Genomic DNA, 13,229 nt, shown 5'->3' on the forward strand with positions numbered 1-13,229 from the left:
TTTTTTGGCATAAAATCAGGCGCACAACATTTTGCGTCGGGGCGGAACTTTCGGTTTTGCAGCGGCACTAAAACTTAGTGCCCGCCCAATGTTTTCACCATTTGGGTGATGTCAGCTCACGTGTAATGCTGCGCTAGTGCCCCGGGCGGAACTTTTGGCCGTATCGCCCGATTTAGCGTCCGCCCAGGAACCCGCCAGTAAAAAACAGTCATACCCAGGGCACACCAGGCGCTAACGCCGCCATTTTGAAAACGGAGCAGAAGTTGAGTGCACAGAAGGATTGGGAGAAGAAGGCTGCGTTTTTCATACCTGTACTGAAGTTTTATGTGAGTTTATAACTCGTTTTAAAGGACATTTTAAAAGATGGGGCTATACTATGTCAGCCATTATTCCTGGCTGCTGTATTTCTACAGCGTCGAGCTGCAAGAAGGCTTATTGATCATTTTGAATGTAATCGAAGAGATCGCAGACATATGGGGAGGAGGCCTTACCCCCAATGACTTTACAGGGAACAGCTTTCTGAGGCACAGTGCGTTAGAAGGCTGTGATTCTGAAAGGAAGTGCTGATTGAGATATGCCAGCTCATAAAGGCAGACCTACAGCCTACCAGCGGCATCAGGACTGCACTGCTCATCGAGGTGAAGGTGACTGCGGCACTTACCTTCTATGCCTCTGACTCCTTTCAGGCATCAGCAGGGGACATATGCTCCATCTCGTAGCATGCTACACATTACTGCATTCGCCAGGTGAGTACTGCACTGTACACACATAGGATGGACTTCATAAACTTCCCAATGACCAAGGAGGCCCAAAATGGGAGGGCTGTAGGTTTTGGATGATTTGCTGGTTTCTCCAAGGTTCAGGGTGCCCTTGACTGTATGCACATCATCCTGCGAGCACCATTACATAATCTAGAGTTTTACCGAAACCTAAAGGGATTCCATTCCATGAACGTACAGATCATCTGCGACCATACTCAGCACATCATGGCAATCAATGCCCAATATCCAGGGCGCATCCATGACGCTTTCATCTTGTGTGAGAGCAGTGTCTCATGCCTGTTCGAGTTTCAACTACAACGCCAGAGCTGGATGCTCGGGGACACCTGGCTCATGACCCCCCCCACTCCGGAACCCTCAGACAGAAGCCGAGCATCGCTATAATGAGAGCCATGCAGCCACACGCAACATCATCGAACAGACAATTGGAGTGCTCAAGCAGCGCTTCCAATGCTTAGACCACTCTGGAGGCTGCCTACAATATTCCCTCAGCAGGTCTCGGAGTTCACTGTGGTGTGCTGCATGCTACACAACTTAACCATCATAAGGGGACAGGATTTGCCAATGGGGATTGCAGGAGAACCTCAGGAGAGAGGGGAAGAGGAGGATGAGGATGATGAACCTGGTGAGGTACCCATGGCATCACCACCCCCACCACAACCACAGGGTAGAAATCTTGGAAATTTCGCTGCTGCAAAAGCTTTACACCAGCAGCTCATAATTGAACGCTTTGCTTGAAGAGTGATTGGCACATTTGACCATTGCCTGGACACTCTATCCCACCATGTTGACTATTCCCCTTCTTATTCTCCATGAGACACTACACAGGAATGGTTAAGGTAAAGAATTTATCAAACATTGTAAAATGTTATAACTTTCTGAACATAATTTGAAACTTGAATAAAATAACATAAATTGTGATCAAACTATGATTATGCTACAACAAAAACAACAACAACGTGATAACAAACACCCCTGCCTCATGGTCTTTTAACACCGGCTTTTCCCCCTCACTAACCCTTACCCTTGACCCCCTCCCTCGCCTGCTCATCGTTCCCAAAGTAGCACCATGATAGCATGCAGCAACGTTGTCAGAGCGCTGCTGTGTTGGGGGGAGAGACATTGGAGACGCCTCGTGGGGATACACTGGACCAGCTCATGATATGGAAGGTCTGGCTTGTGACTGGCGAGCCTCTTCATGGGGCTGAGTCTGGGTGGGGCTGAGTCTGGGTGTCACACTGGGGAACTTGGAAAGGCTGCTCTCAACACTTTCCGGGACTCCAGTGTAACTGGTAGAGGCCACCAGCCTCACATGGACGTTGATGGCCTCCCAGGTTTCGCTGCTCACCTGTGACTCTACCTCCGCAATGGTCGCTTTCAGACTGTCAATGCTCGCAAGAATCCTACCCAGGACTTTAAGGAGCTGACAGGTGAGCTTGATGCTCTCCCTGGACAGTGCCACCATGTCCAGTTATGCGTCTGTCTGTGTGTCAGCAGACTGCCGACTCACCCGCCGGAGAGATGGATTACGGGATTTGACCTCAGAGCTGCGTTGCTGTACGCTACTAGTCATAAGAACATAAGAACATAAGAATTAGGAACAGGAGTAGGCCATCTAGCCCCTCGAGCCTGCTCCGCCATTCAATAAGATCATGGCTGATCTGGCCGTGGACTCAGCTCCACTTACCCGCCCTCTCCCCGTAACCCTTAATTCCCTTATTGCTTAAAAATCTATCTATCTGTGACTTGAATACATTCAATGAGCTAGCCTCAACTGCTTCCTTGGGCAGAGAATTCCACAGATTCACAACCCTCTGGGAGAAGAAATTCCTTCTCAACTCGGTTTTAAATTGGCTCCCCCGTATTTTGAGGCTGTGCCCCCTAGTTCTAGTCTCCCCGACCAGTGGAAACAACCTCTCTGCCTCTATCTTGTCTATCCCTTTCATTATTTTAAATGTTTCTATAAGATCACCCCTCATCCTTCTGAACTCCAACGAGTAAAGACCCAGTCTACTCAATCTATCATCATAAGGTAACCCCCTCATCTCCAGAATCAGCCTAGTGCATCGTCTCTGTACCCCCTCCAAAGCCAGTATATCCTTAAGTAAGGTGACCAAAACTGCACGCAGTACTCCAGGTGCGGCCTTACCAATACCCTATACAGTTGCAGCAGGACCTCCCTGCTTTTGTACTCCATTCCTCTCGCAATGAAGGCCAACATTCCATTCGCCTTCCTGATTACCTGCTGCATCTGCAAACTAACTTTTTTTGGGGGATTCATGCACAAGGACTTCTGGAACAACAGGAAGCACTGGGTCTCTGCTGCGGTCTTGAGTCTCCCGCTTGAGGAGGGCGGTCAGTCGTTGGTGTGCGTCAGCGCCCAGCTCGCGACTTTCCGTCTTCAGACCCTGCAGAGATACCTTTACGTCGAGCCCCCTCCTAGGTGGTGTGCTCTGGCGAGGTATTTCTTCCGCCAGCAGCGCGACCTCAACTACGACACGCAGCTCCTGTTTGTGAACTTGGGGGGTGTCAGGACCACCCTCCGGGAGCTGCCTGTCTTTTACAGGGACCTCATCAGGGTCTGGAACAAAGTCTCCACCAAGCGCAGCTCTCCGCCGGCTGGAGTGGCGGCTGTCCTGCAGGAGCCGCTGCTCGGGAATCCGTACCTCCACGACCGAGGTTTTATGTGGCGGTCGGAAGAGAGGGCTGTGGCTGGTGAGGTGACAAGGGTCAGGGACCTGCTCGATGGCGGAGGAGCGGGCTGGATGGCGCCAGGCACGCTGGCGTGGCGCCTAAATTCAGCCGACGTCCGCCACGCGGCCGAAGCCATCGAGTCGCTAAAAACAGCTCTGGGCCCTGACTCCGTTAGGTGCATCGAGGAGGCTCAAAGCACGTGGGGAGATCCCGTCCGAACTGACCCCCGTCCGGACGGAATTTCTCATTGGTGCCAAATCCCGGAACCTCCCTCGGGGGCCGGCGCCTCACAACTTGAGCCGCCTCGGGGAAATCCCCTCCGTGCCTTTCAGTTCCGCGCGGAGGGGTTTCCTGTACGGGCTGCTCCTGCACACTCTCAACTTTGCCATCCTCGCCGGCCGTCCGGACACGCCATGGCGTACCATCTTGCCGTCCGGAGGAGGCGGGGGTCCCCGATGGAGGGCACTCTACGCAAGGGTCCTCCCACTATTCATCGGGGACTTGGCCTGGAGGGTGGTGCACGGAGCAGTGCCGTGCAACAAATTTTTAAGCCGGTTCACGGACTCCCAGGCCGCCTGCAATTTCTGCGGTCTGGAGGAGTCCGTGTTCCATGTTTTTACTGAGTGCACGAGGTTGCAGCCCCTGTTTCATTATCTAAAGGGCTGCTCCTGAAATTCTGGCTGCACTTCAGTCCCACTCTCCTGATCTTTGGGCACCCTGTGCGGAGGGGAGCGGGTAGGTCCGAGGGCCTCCTCGTAGGACTGCTCCTGGGCACGGCCAAGGGTGCCATCAGCCGGTCCAGGCAGCGGGCGGTCGAGGGGGTCGTTCAACCTGACTGCCTGCCTCTCTTCCGCTCTTACATCCGGTCCAGGGTGTCCTTGGAGATGGAGCACGCGGTGTCCACCGGTACGCTCGCGGCCTTCCGCGAGAGGTGGGCACCGGAGGGACTGGAGTGCATCATCACGCCCGGCAACCAAATTTTAATTTTATTTTACGTTTTAAAGTTTAATTTGTTTTAATTGCCGGTGCTTTTAGTGTCCCCCTCCCCTTTTATAGGGGGCACTGGAAAAAATGTGATTTTAGCGCCCCAAAAAAAAAAGAAAAGAAAAACACAAAAAAAACACAAAAAAGAAAAAAAGGGCCTTGTAAATGTCTGCTGTGTCATCCAGGGCGGGTGGCACGGTTTAATGTTTTATGTTTTACAGGTAGACTCTAAAAGAGTTTCATGCACAAGGACCCCCAGATTCCTCTGCACCTCAGCATGTTGTAATTTCTCCCCATTCAAATAATATTCCCTTTTACTGTTTTTTTTCCCAAGGTGGATGACCTCACACTTTCCGACATTATATTCCATCTGCCAAACCTTAACCCAGTTGCTTAACCTATCCAAATCTCTTTGCAGCCTCTCTGTGTCCTAGGAGCTTCAGAGATCTTGGAGCCCAGGAATGTTTGATCATCCTCGGACGACGCATTTGGCCAGTGTTAAAAGAGGTGTAGACTGCATCTGCAGCCCCCCCCCCCCCCCCCCCCCGCCACCCTCCCCACCCTGGGATTTGCTGATCGGTCTCCGTCAATTCCTCTTCGTCAAACTCCTCCACATTGGGCTGACGTGGAAGGTTGATCCCAAGGATTCGCCGCCTCTGACTGGTCATCTGGAAGTAGAAAACAACAGATGAGTAGTTAGCAGCAGGAGAGGGGACAGGGTGACATGAGAAAGGTCGTATAGCACAAGCTCATTGGAAGAACCGTCGCAACTCCATTATATCTAGTCCAGAGACACTGGATCACATTGTCTAACCCTATTCCACAGAAACTGCATCACATTGCCCCAACCTTATTCCACAGAAACTGCATCACATTGCCCCAACCCAGTCCAGGAAGTGTACAGGACTTGCCCTCAGGATGCAAGTGGGGGTCAGCGCCACCATTGGCAGTTGTCCGACCTGAGATTCCGATGAGGCTTGCCACTCGCTCTTCCAGGTCTGTAAGTGGAAGGGTCTGAGGTGAACCGGCGCCTGTCTGCAGCTGTTCCTGGCGGTTGTGGGACTTTTTTCCCTGCAAAGATTAAAATGGGAATGGTTACTAGAGGATCCATCAGCTCTTGTGACACACTCAGCCACCAAAGCACTTATACCATACTGTCTGAATGTAATAGAATCCTCTGTTTAATGGTTTTGGAAGTTGTACTTGGTTCATCAGGAGGACATCAAAGAGTGGAAACATCTTATCAGATCTCAGAAAGCAATCTTAATGTGTAAAGATCATTCATGTCACATAGGGTGTCACACTAAGCTTACTTATGTGTCATGCATTTTCGGAGGCAATCCACAGAGTGCTTAGAGATACCAACAGCATCAGAACGAATAGTGTATCAGATTTATAATTTAAGTAATTAAAGAATGCATGAATAAAAATTTTACTCACTCTAACACCCCTCAAAAGATCGTTCAACTTTTTCTGGCACTGTGCTGCAGTCCTTATTGCTGTATCTGAGGCAGAGACCTCCTCAGCGATCTCCCTCCAGATCTTGTTAAAAATCGCTGGCGGGGTCTGGATCCACCCCTCCTGTGGAGTAGCTGCAATCTCTGTTCCACAACCCTCAAGAGCTTCGTTAGCCTCCTGTGTGAATCTTCGTGCCCTCTGCTTGGTGTCCTCCTCTTCCATCATCATGAAAATCGAATAATAAAATGGCTGATTCAGTCCCGGGTGTACTGCGCATGCACGCGGCGGCCGCGTCCTGTATTAGCGTTTACGATTGGACAGCAGACCAGAAGCACAGCAAAAAAAATTAATTTGCGCATGCGCAGAATGGCCGACCAGTCAAAACTTTCGGCTTTGCCACACAAATTCTGTCATGCAATGCCGGAGTTAGTGCTAACGCCCATCGTAAACTTTTATTTGGCAAAAGTTGCGCGCTCTAGCGCTAACGCTAACCTGCCACTGAAATGTTGATTTTGCCCCGATTAGCGCCGGAAAATGGGCGAAATCGCAAAAAGGCGAGAATCCAGCCTCCGTATAGTAGCAATTAGACTCTATCAAGAGTTATTCAAACCAGAATTTAAGTAATTAGCATAAAGTCTTTGTGATCAAGGTAAATTTAAAGAAGCAAGGAGGAATTATGAAGAGATCTCTTTCCTAAGCTTATAAACAGCACCGGAGAAAAATCAAGATCTGGGAGAATAGCGGTCACAGTTGGATAAAACAAATCAATTTATCGATACAGAAATACAGGTAGCAATCATAGGAAACAGCTGATTGAAGTCGCTGAATGGAGGGTGTTCCTGACAGAAGGTTAACAAAAAAGCGGGTGAACCAGAGGCAACAAAGAAATTATAGGTACACATGAATCAAGCGTGCTTATCTATATGATCTGTTGAAAGGTTGGTGCGAAGATGAATAGCTTTGAATAAAGGAAAAGGGAAAATTGTGTTTTTAAAAAGAACTGTTTATTCTACAAACTGACTGGTATATAGGATAACAGTCTCTTCTCTCTGATAAGCATCACTAACTTTTTTATTTTATCAGATGTTAGCATTCGACCAACATTCCCAACTGCAGCTCATGCAACAGGGACAGACACATGCAGCCTCAAAAGATCAGATAACTCAACACAACAGACAGTGAATTCTCAGTGTCAATATTCCACTCCAGGTAAATTATTTTGTAATTTATTTGTGAATCTACCATACTGTTGATGAGCATACATGAGACTACTTCTACATTCGTCCCAGTAGCACAGGTTTCAATTTTTTTTCTTTATTTTTATTTCGGCTTTCCAAGTGTTGGAAAATAGGAATCCACCAAGGTAATCATGGAAATTATGGGCCCAAGTTTGCCCCCACGGAAGTGCGGCAACTTTTTAAGAACAAAAACCGCGCCTAAAACTTACCTAGATATTCTCCCCGCTCCTCCGGACGTCTTCTGCCTCAGCGTAGCGCACCACATCACTGGGGGGGAGGAGCCAGGTCCCTGTGCTGAAAACAGTGCCAGGACCTATGCACATATGCGCTCGAGTGTGCGCTCATGTGCAGTAGCTCCTCGCCCCCGAATCTCTGCAGGCTGTGTGGGAGGGGCCCGAAACACGCCGCCCCTAGCCTTGGCCCAATGGGCTCCCTGCCGCGAGGGAACAGTGCCTGCTGTAAAAGAACAGATTTACAAGCTGGCAAAGAAGGGTTTGACCCCATCGCAGATTGGTGTGATCCTAAGGGAATCCCATGGTGTTGCCCAGGTGCATTTTGTTACTGGGAACAAGATTCTCAGGATACTGAAGTCTAAGGGGCTGGCTCCAAACCTTCCAGATGATTTGTACCATTTGATCAAGAGGGTACTTCCACGTCGCCCCCCTCTCCTCTCCTCCCCCTCCTCTCCCCCTCCGCCTCCCCCTTCTCCTCCCCCTCCTTCTTCCCTTTCTCCCCTCCCCCCTCCGCTCCCTCCCCTCCTCCTCCTCCCCCTCCTCTCTCCCTCCCTCCTCCTCTCTCCCCCCCCCCTCCTCTCCCACCCCTCCCCCCCTCCACTCCTCCTAGCATCCCGGCCTGCTGCCTTCCCTTCACATAAAGATAGGACTTCTATTTTTTATTTGTTATTGATTGATTGCTTATTACTTTGGTCTTGGTGCTTTAGGTGCAGGGTTCCTTCTATTTTTTATTTGTTAATTAATTGTTTATTACTTTTTGTGCTTTGTTTAGTGCTTTGCAAGTCTTGGTGCAGGTCCTCGCAGCTTCCTTGTATTTTTTATTTGTTATTGAATGCTTATTTTTGTGCTTTGTTTAGTGCTTGATGCTTTAAATGTACTGCTTTGTTTAGTGTTTAGTGCTTTAAATGAACTTATGCTTCTTTAATGTACTGTGAAGGTGTTTAGTGCTTTGGAAAATCCTCTACTTTCCCTTCCCCCTGCCCCCCCCCCCCCCATCTCTGGTTACCTGCACTGATTTCTTAAGTCTCCGCAAGGTTTTTCTGAGCATACAAAAGTGGACACATACACTGGCCTATGTTAGTTCGGATAACTTTTCGCTGGCTAAACTTGCTTAAATGGCCAAAACAGGCGTAAGTGGCTGGTAACGCCCCCTTTTGAAAAAAAAACTGAACTAAAAAGAAACTGAACTAACTCATTGAAACTGGAGCAAACGAAATGGGGAGAATTGCAATTTTTAAGATAATCCAAAAAAAAAAGTTGCTCCAAAAAAATAGGAGCAACTCCTGGGGAAACTTGGGCCCATAGTAAAACTGCTAAAATAAATTTTGTGCACTAAATGTTCCAAGGAACTAAGAGAAAATATTGAATAGAAAATATAAACAAGCCTTCTGTGGAGTTGTTCACAATAAGTCAGAAGGTACAATATTTTAAAGACAAAAGCATCATGCCATGTTTTCCCAACCATTTATTTATTAAGGGCCAGCGCTAGGATTTCACTTTATATACATTCGGACTCGTATCCATTTCCTGTTCCTGGCCTCTATCCACCCCGATCCTGGCCTCTACCTTCCCCGATCCCTACTGCTACCCACCCTTCCTGATCCCCTTTCAGGACTTACCTGAGGGCCACTACTTGCGTCGCAGTGGCCTGATCTTTGAGCCCTCTTCTCCAATGAGATACCTGGCGACGCCCACCAGTATTTCTGACCTAGACATGCTGAATTCTGTTTCCTAATGCAAAATAACAAAATGCTCTATTTCATATGTTTTTCTGACTTTTATGTGCACTAAGAAGCCTTCAAAATAAAGTTACATGTCTTCTTGCTCATCAGATGCTTGCAACAGACTCCTTAACCCAAACTCTACTCATGCAACAGAGCCAGATTCATGTTGTCCGATGGGATTTGATGTTCTAGTGTCACAGACAATGATTCCTCAGTATCAACATTCCATAACAAGTAAGAAACTAAAATTTATTTATCAAATTATTAGCAGCAGCTGATATTTTGCGATATTGCTCACAGAAAAATAACAAAGTTGCCTTTCGTATCTGTTTCAAACATTGTTTTCTACTCTCTAATCTTTCTGCATTTTCTTTTTATCATTCTGTTTGTTTTCCATATTTTTCTCTTTTTAAACTCACTTTCTGTTCAACTCTCATATATTTTTGTGTTTATGGTGTGCATTTATCTTCAAATTTTGTTTCTTACTATTTCTTTCACATTTTAGCCTGGGTTTTAACCCAACCCACCCGATGCAAGCGGGTGGTTGGACGATTCGTGTCACATTCCTGATGCGTTCATGCCCACCATTATTTTTGCAGGCAGGCGAGGGCCTAATTTGAATGTGAAAGTCACAGCCATTGACTTAATCAGCGCCACAACATGATATTTACTCTAAATCGCAGAAGCCCCACACAATGGCAAACCCACCAGTATAACCTGGTGGGATTAGAGTCTGAGAGAGGCACTGCAGCTAAATGTAAAGCGACTGAGCTACAGCTCAGTACATCATTGTATTTGTACTTTGGGGGAGAAATTGGGTGCATTTGCACCTCCTGTTAGCATCCCTGGGCGTGGTGCTGACATCGACTTCCACCATATTGGGCGGGAGTTTAGCGGAGCGCTACAGTGATGCGCCCTGATCTCCTGTGCCTGGAGATCGTGATGTCATCGCTGTGCACTTCCCGCCTGCAGCAGTGCGGGGCGAAAAAAACATCAGCTGCAGGAGGCGTGGATTGGGTGGCAGGCCGCTACCGTGGCGATGATTAACAACAAGATGGCCGAGGTAAATAAAAAAAAAACTTACCTTTTTAGTTGACACTTTGTTTGCGAGTTCCTGCCCGCGATCGTTCAGCCAGGCACTCTGCTTGAGTGCCAGGCTGATCATGCAAGTCTGCCACTCCCTTGGTGGTCCAGGTAGGTGATTTTTAAATTGCAGAGCCTACAGCGATGGCCCTTCCCTTTAAGGGAGGGAAACATAGAAACATAGGAAATAGGTGCAGGAGTAGGCCATTCAGCCCTTTTAGCCTGCACCACCATTCAATGAGTTCATGGCTGAACATGCAACTTCAGTACCCCCTTCCTGCTTTCTCGCCATACTCCTTGATCCCCTTTCAATGTGGCAGGTTTCAGCCCCGCCTGCATGTTTTAACTCTTCAGGAAGGAAGTGAAGCGCTTGATTTAGTGGGATTGTTAGTGCAATCTCGCAAATTTCAGAGTGCTGCTGCCCCATTTCCGCCGAGCAAAGGCAATTAAAATTGGCCCCCATATTTCTATATCTTCATCGCTATTTCTATCTCTTTCTCTCCATATATGCCTCTCCTCTGTGCCACCATTCCACTTCCCCCCTGCACAGAACCATCTGAGTTTTTTCTCACCTAATATGTCGTTGCCCTTTCTCAGGAGCAGGAGGAGTGACAACTCTATCTTCCTTCAGCCTAGTCCCTCAGGATCATTACAACAGATTAAGATGCAAAAGGCTGACAAGCTTAAGCCATACGATTTGACCTGTGATGCTTTTTATTTTCTTACGTTACAGCTAATCCCATTCTACAAAGAGCCAATGAACAAGATCTGACCTTCCAGAAGCCAAATAACTGTTGTTCCTTGCACAAACCACTTTCCATTCCTGTAGACGTCTTGAAAGACATTGGGACAAGTTAGTACCAAACACCTGTAAATTCATATTTTTGACCAAAATAAGATTTGGATTAGGATGTTAGCAAATTTTAAGATGGATTTTTTTTTTAAACTTGAAATAAATGGATTTGTAAAGGATAGGTCATGCCTGATGAACCTGATTGAATTTTTTGAAGAGATAATTAAAGTAGTGGACAGGGAAATGTCTAAGGATGTTATTTATATGGACTTCCAGAATGCATTTGATAAAATCCCTTATAAGAGACTGTTAATTAATGTTTAAAACCATGGAATTGAAGACAAATTATTGATCTGGTTAGGAAATTGGCTGAGCAACAGGAGACAGAGAGTAGGGATAATGGGCAGGAACTCTAATTGGCAGGATGTGACTAGTGGTGTCCCGCAGGGATCTGTGTTGGGGCCTCAACTATTCACTATTTATTAACGACTTAAATGATGGGACAGAAAGCCACATATCTAAATTTGCCAATGACACAATGTGTAGATGAAAGCATAAAATTACAAAGAGATATTGATAGATTAAGTGAATGGGAAAAACTGGAAAATGGATTTCAATGTAGGTAAATCTGAGGTCATCCACTTTGGATCTAAAAAAGATAGAACAGGGTATTTTCTAAATGGTGAAAAATTAAAAACAGTGGCGGTCCAAAGAAACTTGTGGGTCCAGGTACATAGATCATTAAAATGTCATGAACAGGTACAGAAAATAATCAAAAATGCCAATGGAATGCTGGCCTTTATATCAAGAGGACTAGAATACAAGGGGGTAGAAATTATGCTACAGCTATACAAAACCCTGGTTAGACCACATCTGGAGTACTGTGAGCCATTCTGGGCACCACACCTTAGAAAGGATATATTGGCCTTGGAGGGAGTGCAGCGTAGATTTACCAGGGGTTAAATTACAAGGAGAGACTACACAAACTAGGTTGTACTCCTGGAATTTAGACGGTTAAGGGGTGATTTTAGCTTTCAAGATATTAAGGGGAATAGGTAGGGTAGACAGAGAGAAACTATTTCCATTGGTTGGGGAGTCTAGGACTAGGGGGCATAGTCTAAAAGTTAGAACCAAACCTTTTAGGAGTGAAATTAGGAAACACTTCTAGACACAAGGATGGTAGAAGTTTGGGATTCTCTTCCGCAAAAGGCAGTTGATTCTCGATCAATTGTTAATTTTAAATCTGAGATTGATAGATTTTTATTAACCAAAGGTATTAAGGGATATGGGGCAAAGGCATGTATATGGAGTTTTGGCACAGATCAGCTATGATCTCATTGAATGGCAGAACAGACTTGAGGGTCTAAATGGCCTACTCCTGTTCCTATATTCCTAAATCATCATCTTATGCAGTCCCCCAGAGTCGAGGATGACTTACTTCCACACTAAAGATGAGTTCTAAGGTGACTAATGAGTCCTATGTGGGATCTACAGACTCTGTCACAGGTGGGGGAGGTGATGGTTGAAGGGACGGGTGGGTGGGGTGCTTGGTTTGTCGTACGCTCCTTCCGCTGTTCATACTAGGTTTCTGTGTGTTCCCGACGAAGGAACTCAAAGTGTTCGGCGCCTTCACAAATGCGTTTCCTCCACTTTGAGCAGTCTTGGGCCAGGGATTCCCAAGAGTTGGTTGGGATGTTACATTTTTTCAAGGAGGCTTTGAGGATGTCCTTCAAGCGTTTTTTCTACCCTCCTGGAACTTGCTTGCCGTGACGGAGCTCGAAATGGAGTGTTTATTTCAGGAGTCTTGTATCAGGCATGTGGACAATGTGGCCCGTCCATCGGAGCTGATCGAGTGTGATCAATGCCTCGATGCTGGGGATGTTGGCCTGAGAGAGAACACTGACGTGCACCTATCCTGCCAATGGATTTTGCGGAGGCAGCTTTGGTGGAACTTCATCAGTGCTTTGAGGTGCTTACTCTACGTTGTCCATGTCTCTGAAGCATATAGGAGGGCAGGTATTACTACTGCTCTGTAGACCATGAGCTTGATTTTGGGTTTGAGATCTTGGTCTTCAAACACTCTTTTCCTCAGGCGACCGAAGGCTGCACTGGCACACTGAAGGTGGTGTTGGATTTGGCCAACACCATTCCTAAATACTGATATGGCAGGAGAGTAGAGTAGTAGGCAGCTTGAAAGGGAAAGTAAGCTTTAGGTGCAGAAGTAATATGGAAGTAGGAAAATT

General features: G+C 47.0%; 1 protein-coding gene across 6 annotated transcripts in view; it reads left to right on the top strand.

Annotated features, from left to right (window-relative positions):
• The window catches only part of spag17 (sperm associated antigen 17), a 564,758-nt gene that overhangs the window by 498,549 nt on the left and 52,980 nt on the right, over positions 1 to 13,229 (top strand). For all 6 annotated transcript variants that reach the window (XM_070893521.1, XM_070893526.1, XM_070893524.1 and 3 more), the window contains 3 exons: positions 6,999 to 7,124; positions 9,219 to 9,344; positions 10,927 to 11,046. In XM_070893521.1, coding sequence (XP_070749622.1) covers positions 6,999 to 7,124; positions 9,219 to 9,344; positions 10,927 to 11,046 — 372 coding nt within the window. The remainder of the gene's footprint in view (positions 1 to 6,998; positions 7,125 to 9,218; positions 9,345 to 10,926; positions 11,047 to 13,229) is intronic.

Source organism: Pristiophorus japonicus, chromosome 11, assembly GCF_044704955.1.
Source record: "Pristiophorus japonicus isolate sPriJap1 chromosome 11, sPriJap1.hap1, whole genome shotgun sequence".
Lineage (NCBI taxonomy): Eukaryota > Metazoa > Chordata > Chondrichthyes > Pristiophoridae > Pristiophorus > Pristiophorus japonicus.